This window comes from Phalacrocorax carbo, chromosome 12 (genome assembly GCF_963921805.1).
Source record: "Phalacrocorax carbo chromosome 12, bPhaCar2.1, whole genome shotgun sequence".
Lineage (NCBI taxonomy): Eukaryota > Metazoa > Chordata > Aves > Suliformes > Phalacrocoracidae > Phalacrocorax > Phalacrocorax carbo.
This window is the reverse complement of record NC_087524.1, coordinates 5,462,850-5,488,958: the sequence shown is the minus strand read 5'-3', so window position 1 is coordinate 5,488,958 and position 26,109 is coordinate 5,462,850. Positions and strand designations below refer to the sequence as shown.

Here is a 26,109-nt window from a genome sequence, read left to right as displayed (position 1 = left end):
CGCCCGCTTCCTGGTGGCCGGGCTCCGCGTCCCTGCCGGCGACAGCCCAGACAAAAGGTAATTAGACGCCTCGTAATTTGAGTGCAGCGGGTGCGGTGCCGTGCCGAGCGGACCTGAGATTTCAGATCTCCCAGGGCAGCGGGTGTCAAAATCTTCCCTCCCCCTGGGGAGAGAATTTACCCGGCAGGCGCTCGCCGTCGGGGGCCTGCTCGCTGCTGCCGGGGTCTGCAGCGCCGGGGTCTGCGGCGGGCACACGACTCTTCTTGCAGGACCGGGTGTGTGAGGTGCAAATGCTGGAAGAGGCTGAACTTCTGTTAGAACTCCGTGTATTTGGTTTTCTGGGTAGATTTCCCCGTGGGAAAGTCGTGGTTGTCCCTGGCTGCTTTAATTCCCTTCTAGGCAGAAAAAATGAAACCACCCCCAAAGCCCCACTGTTTGCAGTTCTAGTAATGTACTTTCTTCAGAAGTATCTATTTTCCTATGTCATATTTCTCAAAGCTAAAAAGAAAAAAAAAAGTAATGTGCTATATTTAATGCCTGATTTTAGTTTCACCAGTGCTTGCCTTTTATGTTATGTTACAGGTGGAAGTTCACAGAACCCTCTTCCAGTCACAGAAAGGTAGAAAGACATGACCGGATGAGTTAGCTCAGGTTATTTCTGCACCCAGAGATGGGACTGAAGATATATTGGAAGTAGGTTTAAACTAGTCAGCTTTGGTCAAATTAGCTGTTAGGAGTGGCAGCACGCTACTCCATATGGCTGACAAAATCTGTCAGGGAATTTGGGTAGACGTTCAGCTGCTGGTTTCCACTGAGGTCTGCGCTGCTACAGAGACGCTCCTACCAGTACCTGAGCTATCCGCTTTAAAACATTCACGTCTACATCAAGTACACCCACACTTCTGGCCTCAGTTTAGACACAGAACTGTCTCTCAAGTCAACTAATCCTGGTTGGAGCGAGGCAGTTTGTAGTTTTCACCTAAATTAACTGGTTGGATTTAGAACTGTGTGGGAGCCTAATTTTAACACAATATGTTAACTCCTGTGAAAATGAAGGGTGTCTTTGTCCTCATGGGATTCTTGTTTGAGGTAATCTGGGTTTTTTCCATTTCCTAGTGTACGTAAAAGTCAAGACCAGGCCAGAGGGAAAGAGGACAGGATAAATAGTGACATATTAAATCTTACTTTCACCCTATTGCCAGTGCATCAGAGAGGGTAATACCATTGTGCCTCACAGAAAGCATGCTGCTAGATGAGTGCCTCTTCGTGATCTGTCTCCTCCCTCTCTGAAGCAACTGGACGATTAAGAGGTTGTGAATTGGAGTTGCTCTTTTAAATTGCATGTTTAGTAGAAATGCTGCTTTGTTGTTACCACAAGTTGTAGGCATGTTGTATCTGTTATCATGTAGGGGTGAAAGCTATAAAAATATAGAGAGTTTCAGGCAGTTTATTTCTTTTTCAGGTCCTGACAGAGGGTTTGGTAGCCTAATGTAGCTGAATGTATATATTTAGCTAATGCTGGCCTGGTGTATATTTAGCTGCTCTGATAAATCCTGCCTTTCTCATAGATCTTGGCTAGGCTATACAAAGCGGTGATCCTGGGAAAGTAAGACTGCACCAGCAAGACTGTGGTGGTCTGCTAATAGTTGCATCTAAAGCAAGCACTTCTGTTTCTGTAGCTGTGGTGATGAAAGCTCACACCTTCCCATGCATCTAACATAACTACTGCAGCAGAGGTGTGCAATAGAGGTCACACCTACTGTACTTTACACCTACTTTAGCTGCTGTAAGCTTATTTAGTGGCTATTCAATGGCACTGATGTTTATTCAGGGCAGATTGTGTTCTTATAATCTAACCCCTCTCTGTTTAGTTTATACTAGCCAAAATTACACTCATCCACTATTTTAGATATCTTTTCTGTGTTTTAAAAATATTTTTAGTATGACACCATCAGCAAAAGTAAAGACTTTCAGTAAAATTCCTTTCTCAGTGTAGTCCGGCAACTCAGATTTCTTCCACATGAAACTTTAATTGCTTGTAGGCAATTGGTGCTTTCAGTCCTGCCTTCTTCATCTGCCCTAGTGGGAAGACAGGTGTTGTCCAAAAGATCAAATGAACTTGAGTATATTTAGAGAAAGTGTGGAAATTATTCAAAAATTACCATGACGTATCAGTGACATAACTGGTCGGTGCAGGGAAAGTAATCCTCCAGGTAGGGAGGTTACAAATAATTTAGAATGAAACCAGTATTTTATATTCCTTCTGAAAGCTAAGAGGCAGTAAGACTCTTAAGTACTGTCTTGATATGCTTCTAATGGAAGCATATTTTTCCACCCAGCTAAAATTCTGGATTAAATTCAAATAGTAATTGTATATAAAAGGGCTTTGTAGCAAACTGGCCTCAGGCTGAAAAAAAGCATAGCTTATGATTGTTATTTCCATTCCAAAATAAATAGTGGCAATTTCATGAGAAGGCATATATTAAAAAACATCGTCTGTTGACTGCTCTCAGTATAAAACTACTGAATTAATTCGATTTTAAGATATCGAAGTCAAAAGATAATGAGAAACCGAGGAGACATTTCATGTTGACTTCAGTGGGTCCTGTCAAGTCTATGTTTCCAATTTTCCCATTCATTATTTATGTAAAGGATGTCATCCAGCTGCATGCCTTAACTGAAAATAGGTAAGCATATGGAAAATTATTAGCTTTACTCTGAGCTAATTACACAAATGCATACACCCCCCTACGTGTGGTGTCACCATAATTTTCTATTATGGTGACTATAACTATAGAAAGATGTAAAAGTGCTACCATCTGTGTCTGTGTCAGACAGCGATCTGGCACACATGCAGAAAAAGAGAGATTCATTATCCAGTGTATTCTTCCTGGCTGGTGGAAAACAATTTTGGTTTTAATCATGTTATATATGCATTGGGTCCTTAATTTTTAACAATAAGGTAGTTATTGCATATTTTTAACAGTACAATAATTATCCTGCTATTTTGACTGAAGGAGAACCCTGTCCTCAGCTGAGAATGTACCAGTACAGTATGTGTGTGTGTAAGTCCTTATTGTTTAACTTTCTGTACATAGACAACACAGAGTTTATAATATTACTGGCCAACTGGACAGGCTGTTCAAAGGCTAGAAATTGCTTTATGTTTATCTGAGGTGCAGGTCATCTCCCCTTTAATGTGAATATGCAATTAATCAGTAAATTTTTCCTATGTCATTGATAATATTAAACAATGTTAAACTCTATGTATGTTCCATACAGCTCATACACTGTGTAACATGTTGGTAATCAAAACAGGTGTTACTAATCCTTGAAGAAGTCTCACCCAAACTTATAATTTGTGTTAATTATATCTCTCCATTATTACAACCTTTCTTCTTTCTTAGCTAATCATGTTTAGTGTCAACAAATTTACTGTATGTCAGACCTCCATATCTATAATTACCCAGGTCATCTGATATAAATCCTAGGAAAACACTGGGTTGGTTGGTTTTTTTTTTTGAGACATGCATTCTTTACAAATATCACTGTAATACAATGAATTCTTGGTGGGAAGCTTTAGTGAAGAATTGTCCTTTTTGATCAACAAGGGGGGATTAGTAATGTCTACTGAAATCATTACATCGGCAGTTTTGTGTGTTATTATATGATTTTCTGGAATGTTTTTCTCTCTCTAAAAAAAAAAAAAACAACTTACGTGTCACAGATAATGTATGTGCCTTATTAAAGGTCATTCTCCCAACCTCTGTGAATACTACCCTAAGAAGTGTTGTTTCTTTTTTTCTCATTTTTATTGCTATGGCAAAGGTAGCTATTGGGCAGATTCAACAATAGATTGCCCATGTTTAAATGCAGGTTTGAATGATCTCTTCTTCTATGTTTGTGAGAGACATGTTTATATTTTGAGCAGAATTCTGACTAATGCAAGTTACACTTTCATACTAGAAAAGACCAAACAGGCAGAAATGGGAAGAAAAGACTTCTTGTGTTCCAGCGCTGCCGCCTTTTGTATGAACCGTACGAAGGAGTACAGAGCAAAAGGTGAAGTTTCAGTAAATTCGCATACCTGCATTTGACTTTTCGGTCTAGCAGTAGTTCCTACACATTTGTCTGGTCAAATTATTTTTGCTCTTAGCATATACAAAAAGCAAGTAAAAATATGGATGGTCTCAATATGTTTGCAATGGATATCACTTTTATCTTACATTAATTTTCCCACTTGCTTAAATCTTAACTGAAACAAAATTTATTATTGTGATTTTTTGTGTTTCATTGAAAGACAAATAGCATGTCTTAGTAATACCAACCCACCAAACTCATTTTGGTTGGAAAGGTAAGCTCACACTGTTAGAAAATACAGATTCCTTTGTTGTCTGTGCATATAAATTTTAAGTGTTTTTTATAAACTTCTTCTACAGAATCATTGTCTAATTTCTGTGTTTGAGGCCAAAAGGTTAAAAATTGATGTTGAAGGGCAGTAATTCATCTGGCAGTTACTGACTTACAAAGGTCTGTCCTTGCAAAGTAGTTTTTAATGTAATTTCTTATGCTATATATACTTTAAGACTGTATTGTTTTCCATGGCATGCAAGTAGTAAAGTCTTACGTGGAGCAAACAGAAAATACTTGCTCAGAAAGGCTGGAAATGAAAATTGTTATTAATCACTATAAAGATTTCATAGCTCTTGTCCTGTCTCATCATCTGTATTTAGAATGGCAGACAAATTTGTTGAATGTCAATGTTTTCTGAATCGATTTCCTCTCACAGCAGACTACAAATCCAACACTTCATGTCCTTTTCTGTAAAAATAATGTGTGTGTTGTGTTTCTTAGATCCTGTTCTTCGTGCCTAGTGTAGTTGGCTCTGACATTGTTCTAAATTTTGAGATAAATGGTAGCATAATGCAATGCTGCTTCATGTCCCTGTCAGAAAAATTACTGCAAGCCTTACAGGTTAGGATTCATTTGTTATTAAGACCTCATGGATGAGGTGTAAGTTTCAAATCAGCCAACTTAAAAAAAAAAAAAAAAAAAGAGGAGGGGACGACACCTGCAAAATTATAGACGAGTAATCCGAATTTCAGCAACTAGACATCTGCTTCTTCCCTTCTACCCACAAGATGTGTTATTCTGTCATAGATCTCCACCTAGCAAAGCTTTTAATACTGTCTCAAAGGAAGCTCTCGCAAGGAAGTAGGGTGATGTAAATTCAACTGCTGGTGAGAGGATGCAAACTTGTACTTTGTGTATCATTCACATGATCTAGTTTCAAAATAAGAGGGTGGATGTGGTGCACCCGCTTCATCCTGAGCTTTTAAATAGTGATTTTCATTCTGACATAGCATTTCCCCACTAATTGAGCAGGCAATACCTACACATTGAAAGTTAGGTGTAGAATTTAGAGCGGTGTTGATGAATTGTGCTGGAGACGAGCCTGAGCAAGAGCACACCCAGTGCACAGAGGGGCCAGAGCAGAGCTCACCAAGGCAGGGCCAGTGAAGGCCAGGGCCGGGGGATAGAAACTGCCTGGCCTGTCAGTTCTGATGCAAGTGCGTGGTGAGCTGCAGTGGGGCATCGCCGACCGACCGAGGGGACGGTGGGGCGCCCTGCTGGGAGCAGCGAGCGCGGTGCCCCACTGCCTAAATTGAAGTATGGTATTACTTTTTAAACAGGCAAAGTAATGCTTCTGCTCCACCAGGCGTTGGCTAGGTGTTCTTGTCTCATTTTGAACGTGGCGTTTAAAGAAAATGTGGACTAACGGGAAAGCCATTGGGGATAGAAGAAAGGATGGCCAGAGGGCTTGACCGGTGAGGAAAGATTACAAGGATGATGTGAATCTTGAAGAAAGGTAGTTGAGGTGATGAGTTTGGATGCTTTCAAATGCACGGATGTTCAGCAGCAGCTGTAAAGAAGGCAGTAGATCTCCCTGCTGCCCCCTGTGAGTCCGCGCGGTAGTGATAGCAAAAAATAGCTGCACAGCAGGTTCGAGTTTGACGTCAGGCGGAACGTCACGACGGTGTGGGGGATCGGGTCAGAGGCCGTAACGCAAATGCAGGGACCCCCCCTCCCCGCCGCCGTCCCAGAAGGCGGAATCCGCCTTCTCCTGCCACCCGCTGTCACACGGGGACCGCAGCCCTCAGCGCGCGGGCCGGAGCGGAACCGGACCGCCGCTTCCGCCCTGCCTTTGCGTCACCGCTACGATTTGAAAAATTCCCGTGGTGCCCCGCGCGGCTCGCGCTGATTGGCCGGGACGGCGGGAGGTGCGTGCTTTAAAGTTGGCGGCGGAGCGCGCGCGCCCCTGCCCAGAGCGGTGCGGCTGAGGCGGGCGGCGGGCGGTTGGCCTGAGCCCCGGCGCAGCGCGGTCACCGTCAGGCTTTCGCCTCTCTCCCCACCTCGCGCCGAGGCTCGCCATGGCTTCTCTCAGCTTCCAGGGCGGTGGTGGCGCGAAGAAGGAGGAGAAGGGCAAGAACATCCAGGTGGTGGTGCGGTGCAGGTAGGCGCGGCGACTCACACACCCCCCGGCGCCCCGGGCCAGCACCGGAGGCCGGCCCGCTGCGGGGAGCCGGTGAGGGCCTTCCTCTGAAGTCCCTCCGGGGCTCGGGTCCGGGACGCTTGCTGCGCTGCCCCCCGGGGAGCCCGGCCAGCCCAGGCCCGCGGCGCTGCTCGGCGGCCCCGGTGGCAGGGAGCTGCGTGACGCTTCTCCCAGTCCAGCGGCACGACAGACTCCGCTGTTACGTGCAAACCGCCCTCGTACCCGCGCTTAAAACGCCTGTCTGAGGCGTTGTCTGTGTGCGCCGTGGTGGCGCAGCCCTGCCGCGGTCAATGGTGCTGCCGAAGAGCTGTGAATAATCGAGAATAATCTCTTACATCTTAAAAAGGCGAAAAGTTGCCGTTTCCTAACTTGATTCTGTGCGCGCCCAGTGTGAAGTGATGTGGGAAGGTTAATTAGAGCTAGATGACAGTTGTTATGACTGATATTCAAGAAAAAACCCTGATTTTTTTAATCTTCTATCAGCTTCTGTGGGAAGCCGCTACGATTTAACAGCTAATAAAATTTTTGCTGTACCCACTTCAGTATATCTTCCATATAACTTCCGTGATGTAGACTCCCCAGATATGGACGAAAAGCTATGGAGGACAATTTCTTAAGTAATAATGACCAACCACCTTGGTTGATGAGATGAATTTATTTTTTGGTATGATATGACAAATTTCAGGCCACACCTGGAGTCCTGTGTCCAGTTCTGGTCCCCGCTGTACAAAAAGGATGTGGACAGGCTGGAAGGGGTCCAGAGAAGGGCCACCAAGATGATCCAAGGACTGGGAAGCTGCCATATGAGGATAGGCTGGGAGATCTGGGTTTGTTCAGCCTTGAGAAAAGGAGGCTCACAGGGGATCTCATCCCCATGTACCAGTACTGAAGGGGCAGCTACAAAGAAGATGGAGACTCCCTTTTTACAAGGAGTCTCATGGAGAGGACAAGGGGGAATGGACACAAGTTGCTCTTGTGATTCTTGAATCTTGAGATTCCGACTGGACACAAGAGGGGAAGGTTTTCACAGTGAGGACAGTCACCCATTGCAATAATCTCTCCAGGGAAGTGGTTGACTCGGCCACATGGACACTTTCAAGAGTCATCTGGACAGGGTGCTGAGCCATCTTGTCTAGACTGTGCTCTTCCTAGAAAGGTTGGACTAGATGATTCCTGAGGTCCCTTCCAACCTGGGATTCTGTGAAATTTAATGTATCATAAGATTAGGTTCTCTGTGTAATTTTGAGGTGACTTTAAAGACTTTCTCACTGATACTGGATATTAAATGTTCTTAAAGTATTCCTTGTTAAAACTGTAATACTACTAATGTTAAAAATAATGTTCAAAATACCTTTGGAAGTTTTTTTTTGTTTTGTGCCATAACCGCAATTGTTAGCTTACATATTGTTATTAATGCCTTTTGCAGTCATTATATCCTCCAATTTGGAAGTTCTGCTTTTACAGATGCATAATGAAGATAGAGAAAAGCACTTTTAATTTCTTATTTTTGCAACATAACTAAAAAGCTGCTGAAACAGATGTTATGGGATTGGTGAAAGTGTTGATGTAAATCAATGCTATTGCAAAAGAATAACTTTACTGAAGCAATTGAGTTTGAAACACTGTCAAGATCAGTCATATTCTTTCTCATCTAATTAGTCTCAATTCTTCTTGAATGACCTCACTAAGTATCAGCGTATATTTTAATGAAATATATTGCTTAATGTGACGGTAGCATCAGGATTGTCCATGGTGTAGTGTTTTGCTTTTGTTGCAACTCATAGACTAAGTCCAATGTCATGATTTCATCTAACCCCTAAAAACTTTCTACCTCACTCTTGCTTTTTGCCTGTTGTACAGCTTTTCTTTTTTAATAGAGCTTCAGTGTGTTGAGTAGATGTTCCTTCCACCTTTCCTTTTTCTTCTGCATCAGTCAGGTTCTACTTATCATACAGATACATAGCTAGATGCAATTGTATTAATTTGCTTCCAAAACCTGATCTATCTGAGCTTATCAAAAACCTTTTCAAGCAACCCATTCACTATGCTTTGGTAAAACATTAATTTGGAAATTCAAAATGCATGCATTAGCATTGTTAACATGCATGTTAGTACACTTCATCCCTAAGGGGATGAACCTGTGACCAAATGTTCCTGTGGCATACCAGGTTGCTGCTTGTTGAGTGGTGCTTGGCGATGATCTGCATGTATGCTCTAGGCTAGCTGAATTGTTCCTCTCATCTCACAGTTTTGGGCTATCATACCGTAAGGCTTCTGCATTTGACTGCTTCTCTGGCGTATCATTACAGAGCAGAATATATTCATTGTTCAGCCTCCTACTATTTTAAGTCACAAAACCGAAGCTGTAACTTACCCCTGTGACAAGGTTTTAGTGATCGTCTGTTGCCACTGGTCAGCCTTGCACCAAAGCGTCTAGTGGTCTGTTTAGAATCTAAGAGTTTGGCCTCAGTGCTATGTTGAGGAAGAAATGTTAGGGACAAGGGTCAGAAAACTCGAGGTGCCATGCACTTGTGGTTTTGTTTTCTTGGTGTGTTGTTTTGTTTTTTTATCCTAATTTAAAGAGACAGCATCTGAAGTGTCTCTAATGTCAAAATATTTTTAAGATTACTAAGGTTGTAGAAGTTCTATTTTTGGTTTGGCAGTTCAGGTCAACTATACAGGGGGCATAGGCATTCAGTGCAGTAGCGCTACTAAATGAGTAATACCTTTTCATACTTTTAGTTTTCAGCCCATGGTCATTTACATGCTTTTTGGGAGGAGCTGTTTCAAACACCCCTTCAAGGAAAATTGTGTGCACCATGTTTAAATGAACTTAGTGATGAAACAAAATGCTCCCCATCAAGTTTCTAAACTTTTATTATACCTCTATTAGACTTACCTTTTTTTACTCTGATTGAGTTTTAAGTAATGTGGACTTTTTCCAAAAAAAAAAAATCTGTCGTCTTATCTTATTAAATTTTGTTCATAATTCACAAATACTGATCAAATGCATCAGCATTATAAAGGTTTTGATATTGCTGTCCACTGTTCTGCCATTAGTAGGGTCTATTAGTATTTCTGGTGCTTTAGTGTGTTGTGCCATCAGTGGGAGATGTTGGCTTCATTGCTTGTATAAATGAAAAATAAAAAAGGAAATTTGTAAAGTTAATTTATTTGATTCACTATTGCTTTAACTTTCATGTATAGGTTTCCTTTTTTTGAAAGTTCTTATTTATACACTATTCAGTATGTCTAATCTTCCATATCACTACCAACCCCCTGCTCCAGAATCAAACAGCATTTTCTAATGCAAGTTAGTTGTATGCACCTCTAATGATCTTAAAAGTATTTATGGGCTTCTTAAAAAACACATATGTAAACAAACAAAAAGCTATAGATACTTAAACAATTATTGAACAAATTAAGTTTTATGTCCCTTTTACCCAGTTATACTATTCTGTATTCTTAAAACTGAGTGATGATATTGCTTTGTCGGTTTATGTTCTTGTTAGTGATATCGATCTGATATTCTTAACTCCTCTCTTTTTAGGCCATTTAATGCCTCAGAACGTAAAGCAAGCTCCTATGCTGTTGTAGACTGCGACCAAGCCAGAAAGGAAGTTAGTGTCCGCACTGGAGGAGTGACAGATAAGACATCAAGAAAGACTTACACATTTGATATGGTAACTGTTTATCAAGTTGGGGACTTCTAAAAACAAGCTAGTACACTTCTCCAATGTGGCCTGATTACTGTGTGATGCTATCCATTACAGATAAATGGGATGTGTTGTCTTTGCTTCACCAGGTTTTTGGAGCTCAGGCAAAGCAGATAGATGTATACCGGAGTGTTGTGTGTCCCATTTTGGATGAAGTTATTATGGGCTACAACTGTACAGTGTTTGCGTAAGTAAACTAGTAATTATTATTAGGAAATTCTATTTGAATTTTAGTTTCTTGTTTACATTTTAATGTTTTTTATTCTCAGTTATGGCCAAACTGGTACTGGTAAGACCTTCACAATGGAAGGGGAGCGGTCACCCAATGAGGAATATACTTGGGAAGAGGTATACTTTCACTCCTGGGGTTTCTCTTGTTTGTACTGTAGTTCAAAGCTAGAAATTGCAGAAGGCTAAGGAAAAACTAAAGTCGACGCCTTTCAAATCCTGACACTGGCTTTTCTTAAATGTTTGTAAATTAACAAATGGTCTCATTCATTTATATGAAAATCAAAACTTTGTCTTTAATGCGTGCATACAGGTCTTGGCAGTCATATGGATCATCTTCCATATGGATCATATGGAAGATGATCTTTGTCCAAGGTATTCCTACCTATATCAAATCAGACTATTTAGCTGACATTCCACCCTCCACCCCCAAATCTCTTTCAGTACATTTATGTATTAAACACTTCACTTTAATTTATAGGATCCACTAGCGGGTATAATACCCCGTACATTGCATCAAATATTTGAAAAACTCACAGAGAACGGTACTGAATTTTCAGTGAAAGTCTCTCTTTTGGAAATCTATAATGAAGAGCTTTTTGATCTTCTGAATCCTACTCCTGATGTTGGAGAAAGACTACAGATGTTTGATGACCCTCGAAACAAGGTTAGTGCTGTCTTCCAAAATTTGTTACTTTAAGGCTCTCAGGATTGTTGAGATGTATAATAAGCATGCATTATTTTCTGACAGAGGGGTGTAATTATTAAAGGCTTGGAAGAAATAACTGTACACAACAAAAATGAAGTCTACCAAATCCTGGAAAGGGGTGCAGCAAAAAGAACGACTGCAGCTACTTACATGAATGCATATTCCAGGTACAAATCTTCCCCATTTCAGACACTTTGATTTGTTCTTGTTTTATTAAACAGGATCTTGCTGAAGAAGTAAAAGATGTGCATACCTGGCATGATCTTGAGATTGTGTATCACAGTTCAGATTGCCAAATGTGGATTAGAAAGCCCTAGTTAGAACTTCCCCCTCATCACATCCTGTGGGATGGTTCTAATAGGTGTATGAAGGGGCTTTATAAAACTGAATGCTTCTCATCTTAAATATGAGCGGCTGTTTCTCTCTGCATGACTTTTTTACATAAGCTTCCCCTTTGTGTAGAGTTTGCATGCCTTGTTATGAATATGTCCCTTGTTAATATTCAGTGTCAAGTTGGAACAGTAGCTCTGGTATTCCATCTAACTCTAGCTGAGATATAAGTAGCAAAATGTTCTTAATCTGGCATCTAGAATATTGAGATTTAATTATAACTCAAAGATAAGAAGTAAACTTTTTCAAAGCTTTCTATGCCTATGGAAACAAAAGACAGAAGTCTGAAAGATACGTAACCGTACATTGTATGTACTAGCATGACATAAATATTCTCTGCAGTAGATACTGTACATCTTCAAAAAGAAGGCTGTAGTCCTTTCAGGTTTGGAAGATGTTTGGCTGATATACAAGTGTTAGAGAGGTGGGTTTTCTTTCTTCTAGCTGTTATGGGTGGTTGGTTTTTTGTGCCAGTCCTGTTTAGTAATAAAAACTTGGTGTAAGAGTCTCAAGTATCCTTTCCTCTCCTCACCAGTAGTAGAAAACAGTATATTAGGATTTGTTACTCAAGTTGGAATTTCAAAATAGTGCTAAGATCTGGGTTTTTTACAGGTCAACACAAGACCCTCTTTTCAAACCCCAGCTTCTGAAAACTTGCTAACTGGATTGTGGAAGTTGGGGATAAGGTTGAGGGGTTTTTTTTGTATGGCAGTGTAGGCTACTTCACATGATTGCAGCTTGTAGTCAGAATCTAGTAGCGACACCTTGGTAAAAATATCATTGTTTATTACTGACTTCTCGTTCTTGAGCTGCAGATGTGATGTTTGTCACCTAACAAGTAGTGAACCAGTGTTGCAATAAGCAATGAACACCCTGCCCAAGTCATATTTAAAATGAAAGATATACTGAGCACACCTGTCTGCTGGTGCAAGGAAATTGGTATTTGGCTACGGCAGATTAGAAGACAGAACTAATTTAATCTGAAATTACAGGGAATTTAGAGAATTCGTTCTGCCTGAACTGTTTTACGCATGGTCAAACTGGTATAATTGGACATCTATGGTTTTCTATATGTGTCAGCTTCCTATTAAAGGAATAAGCTCAAGCTAAAATAATCTTAAACTGTACTACTGTTTTGAATGAAAACTGAATTTAACTTCTAAATTTTTAAAATTGGATTCAGCTACTTGCTGATTTTCTTAGCCTGAATAAAGAAAACTAAATTTCTTAATCTCACGTTCTGTAAAACTTTTCTTAGTGCATTGACTAAAAAAATCTACAAGCCCGTTTTCTTGACATGTCTGAATTGAGAACACACAAATGTAAACAAGCCCGAAGTGTTTCTCTTGGTTTTGCTTGAAATAAGATAAAATTTAACAGAACTGGATGAGGCAAATGTCATCCAATTGCTTCATCACTGTTTTTAAGTACTGTATTCATATGTATACGCACAAAAATATACTTGGTAGAGTAACTGCGTATTGAAAATGTGTAAGTCACAATTAATGGGCCAAATGTATTCCGTAAAAAAAGCACGGATGCCTAACTTGCAGCAGTGTCATGTAGCAAGCAGATCATTTGGCTTTAATGGGATGTCTGTCTGAAACTGAATTCTTTTATAGCCGTTCCCATTCTGTGTTTTCAATTACCATCCATATGAAAGAAACGACTGTAGATGGAGAAGAACTTGTTAAAATTGGGAAGCTAAACTTGGTGAGTATTTGAACTAAATGTCATTGATGACATTCTTGAACTAATGAACTAGAATAATCTGACCTCATTCTCTTGAGAGTCTAAGGTTGTTTTTTTCCAATAAGGGGTAAAAACATTTTTGTTCATAAAGTGATATGAATTATATTTGTCACTCTGAGAAATGTCATTCCCATTTGTCACCCCAATGTCTCCTGAACAACTCCTAAGCTAGTTTGTGTGTTGCATTCTGTGACACTATGGGGCAAGTGTTCTTCAGGGTTATTTGAGACAGAAGCATGTCCTTCCTCATGTCTTTCAGGTTGATCTTGCAGGAAGTGAAAACATTGGTCGATCTGGTGCAGTTGACAAAAGGGCTCGTGAAGCTGGAAATATCAACCAGTCTCTCCTGACACTAGGAAGAGTTATTACTGCTCTAGTAGAAAGAGCCCCACATATTCCATACAGGGAATCTAAACTCACAAGAATCCTTCAAGACTCTCTTGGAGGACGAACAAAAACATCAATAATTGCCACAGTTTCTCCTGCATCTATAAATCTTGAGGTAAATTTAAGTCTGAAAATCTAGTCCTAAAATAGATATTATATTTTGCTAATGATACAAAAATACGAGTTAACTCCTCAGTTTGACCTAGCGTTACATCTGTTTACCATAGGAAACGTTGAGTACACTGGAATATGCCCACAGAGCAAAGAACATAATGAACAAGCCTGAAGTTAATCAGAAGCTAACAAAAAAAGCTCTTATTAAGGTAAGATAGACATAGATCTTCACAAACTAACTGACAGGTTAAGTTCGATTCTGTTAATATAGTTTTTGCTATGCAGGAATTATGAAGTTTAGGCGAAGCTATATCTAGAAGCAGTGCATTTCTGTGGTGATTTTAATCACTGAACTGATGCCTTCAAACTAAGCTGCTCTACCGGTACAGTATTAAGTCACTTTCCAGATACTGAAACTATTGTTAAGACTAAAGCTGAATAGAGAGGGACCTGCTACTGGCTATGACTCTGTGTATGGATTACCTCTTTACAAGTTAGTGGAGAGCCACTAAATGACACTGGATATTTCTGGACTTGCTATATTAGCAGATTCATTCCCTAGAAAGTGCCTGAATTAAAGTGAACTTGTCAGTAAGTATGAATGAAAAGCCAATATAAAAGTGGCTGACTGCTACTAAAGAAGCTGCGATTCCTGTTCTAAGCTGTTATATGCAACCAAGTATGATTCAAATGGGAACTTTCAATGCTCTACATATATCCAATGATATGAATTAAAATGGTGCTGTACTGAACTTACTTGGAACAGAAGTGAAGTGCTTAGCTTCTGTGCTTATGTGAAACTTCCATAGAGCACTATCTTTGTGAATTATCTGTTAAGCTAAGTCTTGAAAGCAAAGTAGAAATTTTCATGTTTGTGTGATTGTTTCTTTATACAGGAATATACTGAAGAAATTGAGCGTCTGAAGCGAGACCTTGCTGCTGCACGAGAAAAAAATGGAGTCTATATCTCCCTTGAAAATTATGAGTATGTCTTCAAAATTTCTGTAAAATTACTAACAAAAAATATCTCAGATACTGGTACCTATCCCTATACAGAAGTGCTTTCAGATCTGTTTTCACACCAGAATGTTAAATATAGTAGGGAGAATTTGGTCAACTTGTTCTTTAGAAAGTAATTATTACACACAGAGAAGCCTAAAGACTAGGTCTACACTGAGGATTTTATTTATATGTGGAACCTACCATAAGTGTAGCCAGGTTGCAGATTTACACCATGTAGCCTTTCTTTCAGTAGAAGGTCATCTAGGAGAGCAAGCTTCATATAGTTTACTTCGCTGTGTAAGAGGGCTAGTTTACATAGAAAGATTACAGTGAAAAATTGCCTTAAATCCTTTCTGCAATAAGTGAAAGCTACCTGCTTTTCGTACAGAAGTTAGCAGTACTTCTTTTTCAGAATTACTAAATACGTAGTATAAAAAGCAGTAGATAATCTTGAAATCAGCTCTTGACTAATTTTTTTGTTTTAATCCTTACTTGAGAGCCCTTAATGGAAAGCTGACGGTTCAGGAAGAACAAATCGCAGAGTATATTGACAAAATCACCATCATGGAGGAAGAAGTGAAAAGAGTAAGCTATGTTTCTCAACTGTGGCTTAAATATGCCAAAAAATTAAAGAAATCTGTGGGGAAGGAGGAAAAAAGTTTAAGCAAATAACAGTCTAAAGAGTTTTTGTTCTTAAAGTTTCCTAATTAGTCAAGAGTGGAAGCTTCCTAATCCTTGAAGTCAGGAAGTTGAAATATCACATATGAAGTTGTGGGATGCAATTTTTTAAAGCTGTTGACATTAATACAGCTTTAATCTTCCATTTGCTTTAGGTTTTTAGCAAAAATCTGCTTGTAAAATGGTATCATCTCAGTTGACAGATATCTGCTTAGGAGCAAAGAATGAGGGGAGAGGACATGGTGATGAGCTCCCATTAAAAAAATCATATAGAAAATGGGAGCTTCCTCTTGAAATGCAGATATCAATTTGCTGGAATATGTAACTACTCTGTGTCATCAGCTTTACTGACTTCTTCATTCTATCTGCTCACATTTGTTTAGTGGCATTTTTTTCCTTGTGCTGTAGCAATTGTTTAGTCTTGTGGTTTGAGTGGGGGAAGCAAGGGATTATTACAGTGAAAATTATGTTGGATTGTGATACTTTCAGTGGATATGGAGACTATACAAATCTATAGTCTAGGTTTAAGACCTCTGAGCCTTACAGCTAAAACTACATTGGTAGGTGACAACTTGCCTTCTGGTATTGTGGCATAATTTGAGAGATGTGAAGTGGGACCGTTGTACTTACAAAAAGCAGTGTTGTGTTAGACGATGTTTGTCTTCCTCTTTAGATCACTGAACTATTCACAGTTAGTAAAAATGAACTTGAACGGTGTAAAACAGATCTGCAAATCAAGGAGAAAGAACTGGAAGAAACACAAAAAGATCTGCAAGAAACCAAGGTTCATCTGGCTGAAGAAGAATATGTGGTTTCAGTTTTGGAAAACACTGAAAAAAAACTTCATGGCACAGCTACCGAGGTTGTCACAGTTCTTGCACCTAACTGTAACAGTAGCTTCCCACGTTTAGGAGTTTAATGGGCTGTTCAAGGAAATAATTGTTGCTAAAGTGTGATGCTAGTGTGACAAAACTTGAATTTAAGATGGAAAACTAGAGAAAGATTAGCTTTCTCTATATTATGATGAAAAGCTATCTAGATTGCAGGACTTCCTCTGTGGTAATATTGACAGTTGACTGCTAAATATGCTGGTTGGTCTGGAACTACCTTTCTTTCAGGCCAGTTTGTCAGCACAGTTCCAGTACTTTGTAGTATCTATTGTCATGAGTTGTTTTGTAGAATAAGTAGTTCTCTTTACAAAAGAGTAAGTTACATATAACCGCAGTAGAAAAATTTCAAAAAGGTTTGCAGAGATGTGTGCAGTAATTTACAGTCACTGAATAGTGGAAACTGTTACCCTGTCATCTCTATATTTTGGGGTATAGTCTTGATGTGTTTGTAGATCGGTCATAATTATTGAAACAGACTTGAGATAGAGTGAGTGTGTCCTGCTATTTAAACTGCAAAGTGATGAAACTTGTATCTTTAGTCAACATGAAAATTTCTTTCTACTCAGATTCCTGTAAGGTTGGGAGGGGTTGCCTAGTTTTTTGCATGTGGGCTTGTGGAGTGTTTGAGAGAACTGGGTATAGAAATTTACACTGACTACAAAACCAAGAACCTGCTATACATTCAAATTCTAAATTATTTATCACAGATATAGTACTGGAAACCTCTTGCTTTAGTCCTATTAAAGAATACATTTACTGTCAAATCTTTCAGAAAAAGTTGAAGTGGTCAGGAATTTTTTTCAGTTGGTATTCTGTGATAAACTATATCTTAACTCCTTAAATACTGAGGGTGTCCTTTATTAATGCTTTAATTTCAAAGTCAGAACAAATGGTCTCTAGTAGGTAACTTCTTTCTATGTTCTAACACTATAAATGACATAACACTGGGATTAAGAACAGTTGTAATTTGATATAAAGGGAAATACCTGTCTTTCTAGGGACATAACTTCTCCTTCAAACCAGAACTACAGTTGCTTTTCTTTATATAATATATGGTTGACTTCTTGTCCAAAGTCTGACTAAAATAACTTTAAAAAATTGTAGTTACTTGGTACAGTTGAAGAAACTACAAAAGCTGTATCTGGACTCCATGCGAAACTGGACCGTAAGAAGGCTGTTGATCAACACAATGCTATCGTACAAAATACATTTTCAGGACAAATGAATGTTTTGTTCAACAAAATACAAGATTCAATTAGTGAAAACAGTTTGAAGCAGCAAGAGATGTTGACATCTTACACAAGTTTTATAGGTAAGTGTAATACCTGTATCAGTATGTCATCCTGAATTTTTGGAATAGTAAGAGTACCAAAGGACCATTTCCTAAAACAGATCTGTTCTAGTAAGTGGAAGAGGCTTTATTTTAAGGAATGTAATGATTACAGTTGCACCAGTAATAAAGTATCTGGGATGATCAACAGCCTTTTTGTGCTGTAAGAGTCAATAAGGAGATAAGCAATAAAAGGACTTCCTGTCTTACAGTAGGACTTTAAAAAAAAATACTGTAATGCTTCTTCATTTCTTTTGTAGGTGACCTGCTCTGTACCAGTTCCTCAGCAGCTGATACTCTTGCATCAGTCATATCAGCATCTTTTGCCTCTGTTAAAGAATTGGTGTCTACTGAAGTTTCTCACGTGTCTGAAAAAATAACACAACATGAGAATCTGTCACTTGATTGTAAAGCTGAGCTGCTGAGATTAATTGTTAGTAAATTTACATACTCTTATGTCACTTAAATTTATGAAACTCTTCTTGGTCAAAAGGGAGGGGTTCTGTAAATATTGTACAGGTTTTTTCTGATGTTCTCTACCTGTCTCTGCTTCAGCACTTGGCTGTGATTGTGTCCCTCCCTGTTTCCCCTTCCGTGTCACCACCACAAACTAATGTACTGTATAGCAAATACTGTAAAAGCAGAGTATATGGATATGTGTATAGATAGCTTCTTACAAATCTAGATGAAGGAAGAGTGATATCCTAGTTTACTTTTTCTTTTTCTTTTTTTTACTGCTGTTCCTAGGAGGAACATACATCTGGATTAGGAAGAGCATTAAATAGTTTGACACCTATGGTAGAATTTGTCTTGGGGCTAAACTGTCAGTTTCAGAGTAACATGAAGAAATATACTGCTGTGGCTGAGAAGGTAATGCACATAACCTGTCTCTTACCCTGTGCTCTTCTATTTTATTTAATTTACAGATAACCCTTCGGTGGTTTTTCTGCAGTGTGTGTCAGACTGTTTCCACTTCTGGCCTGGCCTTTTTTTCTTTATTCTGTCCCATGAGTTCCACCTTTTAGTTCTTTCTTTCAGACTTCTTTTCCACTTCTGAGTGTGGTGTTTTACTTGTTACCTGTATTGGCACAACTGCTCACCTAAATACCACATAAGAATGGTAAAACATGGATACTTAAAGCTATATGTAACAAATGTTTGATCATTTCCGTAATATAGTCTCTCCTGTATTCTAGAAATCTAAAATAACCAACTTAGAAAAGTCTTATCACTCCCAGTTTCTCCTGCTGCCACACCGAACTACTTCTGTAGTCACTTTGATTCCTGGGGAATGTGATGCTGTATCTTGTTAACAACCATAAGTGCAGACAGTTCTGCACTTTATGGGAGGGGGTGGGGGAAACCCCAACTCTGCTTCAATTTTGAGTTCTAGTCTATCTCATGTTGTTTATAGAGGACTGCAGCCTCAGTCTCCCATTCCTTTTTCTCCATTTTGTCAAAACCAAATCTTTGTTCCTGGTGACCTGTTGCTCTGACTGAAAAATTTCCCCCTTCTGTCAATTAAACCTTGTGAAACCAACTGCCATTGTCTGGAGGCTTTTTATTGGTTTTCAGACTTCAGCAGCAAATAGTCCATGGCTTACCAGTTCTTGCTTCTTGTTCTTGTCTTAACCAAGTATCTTGTCTGTGTCTTCCTGTTTTGTGTACCTCATGCCAAATTTTGCATTTGGAAAAGCCCACACCAAGTTCCAGTCTGTGAGTTCAGATTGCTCCAAGTGCTGTTTTAGACCTTTTATGCACAATATTTTATTAGTGCCTGTGACTATTACCTTGGGGTCGAGTTTGTTTCTCTATAAATTATGCTAAGGCAATGTACCCAGTTCTTACCTAAAGACAAATGTCTAACTTTATTTATAACTTTTTTCGAAGATGGAGGGTCATAAAAAGGAAATGGATACCTTCTTTGGAGATCTTTCTCTCACTCTGAAAAAATTACGGGAAGAAACAGCCAATGTTTTTGCTCAGCTTCAGAATGATTGTGAGAATTTAAGAGAGGAAGTGGAAATGATGAAGCTGGCACATACAAAGGTATTCTTAGAGTAAGAAGAAATCCTAACACCAAATGTGATTGTTTGCTTTGATTTAAACTCTTTGTAGCAGTAAACTGTTGTACTTGCTTCAGAAGACATGTTAGGACAGTAACTTGATAATCCTAATTCTTTTCAGCCTTTGGGCTGCTTTAAGAAGCCTTATGTAGGAAGATAACAATTTACCTTTGCTCTGATCATGTCCAGTATATATGCCTTCACATATATCTCCAAAAGCAAAGTGTCTGTATCTTCTCTACACAATAATAGCACCTTCACCTTTAGAATGACAAAGCTCTTTTATTTGCTACATCTTCAATAAAGGCGTTCAAGTACCCTTTAAGAATGTTAAAAAAAGTTGAACTGTGAAATATAAGACATTTTTCTTAACAGAGCGCAGCTGAATTAATGTCCTCACTGCAAAGCCAGCTTGACCTGTTTGCTCAGGAGACTCAGAAGAACTTAACTAATGTACTTGCAAAAAATGGAAGCTTGAAGACCACCATCACTGCTGTGCAAGAAAATGTTCACCTGTAAGGAGCAGATTAGTTTTGGTGTATACTGATGCAAGATAAAACTATGTATGAAGACGACTGCAAAAATAGCTGCTCTTCATATTTATATGCTTATAAAGTCTTCTGGACAAGACCTGTATGTTAGAGCTGAGTCCTGTCACAGAATGTAGATGGTAGTTCACCTTTCCCCAGAGTAAAAGGTAGCTCTACAAGGCTTTTCCTTAAACTTGCCTCTTGAGCATATTGCAAATAAGAGACCATGGTTTTGGGATAAATATGCTAATGTGTGGCCCTCAGTATGGCTGGACTTCAGAACTTCATACCATAAAGGCTTAGCTTGAAGTATAATAGCGTATCCTTTGCAGCATGCTTCATTCAGTTGCAGAATGAATATCTAAGGTCTTGTCAAAGTTGTTTTTTAGTTTGTGGGGTTTGTTTGGTTTTTGTAGGGGGTTTAATAAACCTACTGTTCTGAGTGCTGCAATTTGTAAATTTACTAAGTAGAGCAACAATGTTACAATTAACTGGTTTGGCAGAACTGCACTACACTAGTTCTGGTCTCAAGTATTTGTAAATGTAGAATGTGTTTAAAATCCACCTTTCAAAATCTCTGAACTGTTACAAATACATTATTGCAGGAAAACTACAGACCTAGTCAGCAGTACAACTTCCAATCACAGCAAATTTATTGCATCTCTGGATAACTTCTCTCAAGAGCTCAGGATTATAAATGGTGAAAACAAGATGATGCTGGAAGAATCCACTGACCACTGTCATCAACTTCTTGGCAATCTCAAAAATGTGTCTCAGGATACTGATAAATGGGGTGAATTTGCAACTGCCCAGATAGTCAACTTTACCAATCAGCAGCTATTGTCTTTCAATGATGAGAAACAGCAACTTCAGTGTTTGCAAAAGGTACCTATAATTGTTTGTAGGCTAACACAACATTCTGAGACAGACCTTTGCAGTAGAATTTGTAGGGGAAAAAAGTTCTCACTTATAGTCTGAACAATTTTTTTCAAGTTTTTTTTTCAATCACAGCAGACTTATGTTACTCAGCTTAAATAGATGCAATTAGAGGAAATTGAAAGCTTCATTTAAGTGGAAGACTTTGAATATTAAATGCAAATAACCTCAAAAAAATGGTGTCTTGATTAATCCCACACAGCTATCTTCAATTTGTCTACAAATTTTTTTTTACATCTTTTTGGTACTATATATATCTCTATTTCTAAAGCTTTACCTACCAGTAATGCCCTTGGGAGATATACACAATGATGAAATACAGATTGTATTCTGGAGGATGCAAATGACTTTATCGGTCAAACTGATTAACATTACAGGAGAAAGCATTCCTTTCGGGTATCTGAGTTCTGCCCTCATATCTGAGAATTTCTTTCTCTAATTTTTTTAACTTCCATTGCCAACTTTACTTCCCATGCTTCTTGTTTTAATAGGTAATGAAATGGGCAAATCCAACCTTTTCCTAACTTTCATGAAGAAAAATTTAAGTAATAAAAGCATTTGCAGTTTCAAGGCATCCCTGTATCTGTTGTATCTACTGAACACTTCAGGACTTTCATTCCAGTGGGAATGGCTAAAAATACATGTTTCCAATTTCCCCTACAAATGCATAAAGCTTCTAGTGCGTGGAGGATTTTCACTTTCACTGAATTATCCTAATTCTGTGCAGAATTGTGCATAGAAGCATGAGGAGTCTAATCTGAACCAGATGTCATCATCTTTATTCTTATGAGTAGCTTTCTAAAATGATCGTACTTTCTAAGAAACTGAGTCTCTTCTGAAGATAGTTCTCGAAACAAGAGTGTAAAATTGGCACTGAAACTTCTCAGTTTGAGGTCTCTCAGTTGTTTCGTTTCAGGTCATGTCACTAATCATGCACCACATCTTAGAAAAGAGGCCATAACCTTAACTTTCCTGTTAACTTGTTTTTTTGGTTGGGTCTTTTTTGTTTGTTTATTTTCAGAAAAATGAAGAAAACTGTGATAGAGCAATAGCTGAAATTGCTGGCCATATTGGCAGACAAAAGGCTGATGAGGAGAAAGTACTAAATGGCCTTCTTAATGAGATAAAGGTTGATCATGAGACACTTCTGGAGCAGAAGCTGGCACTTAATGAGGAAGCACAGCATGGAGTGACTCAGGTTAATCGTTTCCTGCAAGAGGATCTTAAAGTGGATATTCCAACAGGTATTTAAAGTAGGTCGGGGACAGAATGGTTTTACGGAGAGCAAAGTTGCAGAATTCGTAAGTGAATGTTAATGAGGACATAATATAACTAGCAGCTTTTTTTAAGGTGCATGGAAAGAATGATGACTGAGCAAGGCGTGATTTCGCTATTGAGTTAATGTAAAATTGAGGATCTGTAATTAAAGTAATTGCTAAAAGTGTTTAACAGTGCCCTTTCATTAGTGTACAATCTTCGTTAAAGGGACCACTCCACAGAGAAGAGACTACTTCTATCCAGTCACACTTGTGAGAACAGAACCCCGGGAACGTCTACTGGAGCAATTAAGGCAAAAGCAGCTAAAGCTTGATGCTGTGCTAGACAGTGTGACAAAGGAGGAGGAGGATAATGCAGATCAGGTATGCGCATGAATGGCAAATGAGACTCTTCAATTAAGATCTCACATCTTTAGAAGTTTTTTCAGGAACCCCAGAGCTGTTTCAGCTTTTGTGTTTTACAGGGTATTTGAAGTCCCATGTGCTGAGCTTTTTGACAAAAACAGTGTCTTGAAAAATAAGAGGAGGCATTAATAATTTTAAAGATTCTTTCATTTCTGTTTTTCAAAAATGGAAGTGCCATGTCTCTTATAGATCTGATCATGCTTAGTACATTCGCCTAGGAAGCTCAGACATTAAACATGCTTTTCTAAAAACTTCTGTTTTAGGACCTGTTGGAAGAGGAGGAAGGGTTGCAAGAATCCAGTGAAAGCTTTTCTAGTGACAAATTCTCAGTGGATACAAACATATGCTGCCATGCAAATGGTGGCATTCCCTTTTTCCAGGTAACTTCCACAGATATTACACACAGTTGTGTATTTAAGAGTGCAGAAAAAATATTGTTCCATAATAGTGCTGTAGTCTAAAGTCGTCCACTATCATCTAGTGTAGTCTCACAACTTCTTTAAATCCTGTAGAATAGGCTTTGCTAAACTTGAGCTAAAGTAACAGCAGGTAAAATAATGCAAATTTCTGACAAGCTGGACAGACAGTGAAAACTCCTCAGCAAATAATCCTGCATGGAAAAAAACGCCATACCTTACTAGACATTAACACATGTGTATTAATGGAAAAGCTGAAATTGGATGCGGCGTATTTTCTTAGGGGCCGGACAGAAATATTAGCATTCTTGATTCTTCACTGGTGGGGTTTTTTTGTTTGTTTTTACTTTCTTCCTTCCTTTTCATCCTCCTGCTCTACCAATGTATCAGTATAAACCCCTGGTGTATTAGGCTTGGGTTTGGCATGGGGCGGGTAGGAGGGGTGGTGTGTTTACTTGTCATGGATCCCTTACAAGTAGCTGCTGAGCTTGCAGATGTCTACAATAAATCTCTAGTAAATGCAATGTTAGGAACCTTTTGCGGGAGTTCTATCAACTTTTTTTCTCAGAACACTATATACTGCGTTGCACATGTGCAAGTAGTCTTTTAATTTCTTTGTATTCTCTTAACATGGATAACTTATTGGGCATTTTCTTTAAATCCCAGCACAAAAGGAGTCACAAAAAGGATAAAGAGAACAAATCTGCAGCTACAGTGGAGAAGAACAAAATAGAGGATATGACGGAACAGTTTCTTCCCAAATCTAAGCCTCCTTTAAGATCACTGAACTAAGACATATCCACTACGGATCCCTGTTTTGAAATACTTACGTGTAATTGTCTACTGAGCCATAACTTCGGTTATTCTCGGTCTCTGTATATAGTGATATATTGATGCGAAGTTGCATCAAAAGATTGGCCTGCTAGATGTCCTGCCTTTATCCCGTTTTTATATGCTTTAGCTTGCAAAGTATTGAGAGACTTGTTTTTAAAAAAAAAAAAACAAAACCACCCCACCCTGCAGATTATGGTGCTGTATGTTAAACAGACTTCATGTTGTCAGGTAAGAGATCCTTTTCTGTTTGTCATTAAGTTTAAAACAGAGCAGAAATGGATGAGGAAAAATGTTTTGTCAGCATTACCAGCGACCATTTTATTTTTTTAATTAAGTGTAAGTGTTCTGGTTTTGTACCTGTTTTTAATCTGATTTTTGTTTCTATGAAGCAGATAGCTGTCTTTTGCCTGGGATTCTTCAAATAAATCATTGATACGTGGAAAACAAATCTATAAGTACCTCCCTCAGAGTCAAACAAACTTGTGTGACTTTCATCTTATATAACCAGGTTTAATTAGCTAAAACATTAGTAGCTGTATCATAAGTTTTGCGCTCTCAGAAAAAGATGGTTCCTTCCCTTGTTTCATAATAGACAATAGCTTTATTTAAGTGCCCCTTCAGTATACGAAAGCTAGTCTCACTGCTGGCGTTTGGGGTTTTTTGTTTTGTTTTCATTTGTTTTGAACCCCAGTGTTCTTATCTTTCTCTTAACCGCAGCTGTGCTGTGTTGGCTTGGATATGATGTTGTCAGCCACACCTTACGTATTGTAAACTGGCAGCATTTCTTTTAAGATGTAGATACTTAACATTAAAACATGCAAACTCGATTACAAATGCCGCTCCTATGTTGTATAACAGCGAATTTCCAGTAATTGACAGCATCATTTGACCAGCTGTTCTTTTTATGCTGCTTCACCTGAGAATTTGAAGGAAAACTTCAAGCTATGAGGTGCATAAAAAGATGATGAATAAGATTGTGATAGGAGTGGGGAGAGACACTGGAAGGCAGCCTTAATTTACACTGAGCACTAGTCTTACCTAATTGTCAAAACACGATTTAAGAGATGGTTCATTATTCTATATCTAGCTTGCAGGCTTAAGTTGATCTTTCTTCAGAAGGGTCGTCTTATATGTCTGTCTTTGAGCAAGTGTGCCAGCTAGCTATGCTTTGGACACCTTTCAGACAGTACACTGCAGTCCTGATAGAGCCAGAAGGACATAATTTGAAGTATGCCCTTGCACTGGTTCTCTGAACTCTAGCATGAGATAGACCATTAATCAGTTGTGTTTGTCTGAAACACCCATCTACCTTTTATTTATCCTCTCTCTTTTGCCTCTGTGGGCGAAGCTGATTGTGTTTTGTTAACAGCCTGACAGGATGGAAAGCTTTAACTCCCTTTCAAATGAACAAGAGACACAAATATGGAATTTTAAAAGTTGTTTTTATTCAAGGGGGTGGTGTTACAATATCTTGGTACCTAGCTTATATACCAAATCTTTGTATTTTTGTAAGAGACTATAAACACTGGAAACTGCAGGACTGTCTCCTTTAGAGTGGCATATTGTCAAATTCTGCCACCAGAAACTTAGGAGACTTAAGAATTCTTTAGGGCCTAAGATCCATTTTCTTGCACCACATGCGTGTTAACACTGACTAGATATTAGCGTGATCTTCCAAGACTGTTCAAGAAATCATTTTCAAATTAGAATTCATCCAGAAAAGCTGGCCCCACAGCTGTATATTGGAATGGCCTAAGCCAAATGTGAGAGGCTTGTGCAAGCCTTTCACCCTACTACTACATTTTCTCTATGGAGTTCATAGCATCAGTATGAAGAAACAAACTGGAACAGCCAGTACCGAAGGAGGTTCACATCCATAAAATCATGCCAGCATCT

The 26,109-nt window shown here is 38.9% G+C and overlaps 1 protein-coding gene across 2 annotated transcripts; it reads left to right on the top strand.

Moving 5' to 3' along the window:
* The first annotated feature begins 158 nt into the window (after nucleotides 1–158).
* Nucleotides 159–24,389, top strand: KIF11 (kinesin family member 11). 2 transcript variants are annotated; one of them, XM_064463833.1, is made up of 24 exons: nucleotides 159–693; nucleotides 3,018–3,065; nucleotides 3,967–4,062; nucleotides 10,104–10,236; nucleotides 10,359–10,456; nucleotides 10,539–10,617; nucleotides 10,979–11,164; nucleotides 11,249–11,373; nucleotides 13,219–13,309; nucleotides 13,608–13,850; nucleotides 13,963–14,058; nucleotides 14,746–14,834; nucleotides 15,349–15,436; nucleotides 16,203–16,391; nucleotides 17,524–17,731; nucleotides 18,010–18,182; nucleotides 18,497–18,619; nucleotides 19,640–19,798; nucleotides 20,191–20,330; nucleotides 20,951–21,230; nucleotides 22,303–22,525; nucleotides 22,767–22,921; nucleotides 23,227–23,343; nucleotides 24,046–24,389. In XM_064463833.1, the coding sequence occupies exons 1-24, from the start codon at nucleotides 671–673 to the stop codon at nucleotides 24,169–24,171; spliced, it is 3,288 nt and encodes a 1,095-aa protein (XP_064319903.1). In that variant the 5' UTR covers nucleotides 159–670; the 3' UTR covers nucleotides 24,172–24,389. The 2 variants fall into 2 exon arrangements, with proteins under 2 accessions (XP_064319903.1, XP_064319904.1); XM_064463834.1 differs by lacking the exons at nucleotides 159–693; nucleotides 3,018–3,065; nucleotides 3,967–4,062 and adding an exon at nucleotides 6,283–6,514.
* The last annotated feature ends 1,720 nt before the right edge of the window (nucleotides 24,390–26,109 follow it).

Coding starts and splice junctions, on each gene's coding strand:
- KIF11 (XM_064463833.1), top strand. CDS start 671: ATGGGACTGAAGATATATTGGAA. Junction 3,066..3,966: donor CCAGTACAGTATGTGTGTGT/GTAAGTCCTTAT, acceptor CTTTCATACTAG/AAAAGACCAAACAGGCAGAA. Junction 14,835..15,348: donor ATCTCCCTTGAAAATTATGA/GTATGTCTTCAA, acceptor TCCTTACTTGAG/AGCCCTTAATGGAAAGCTGA.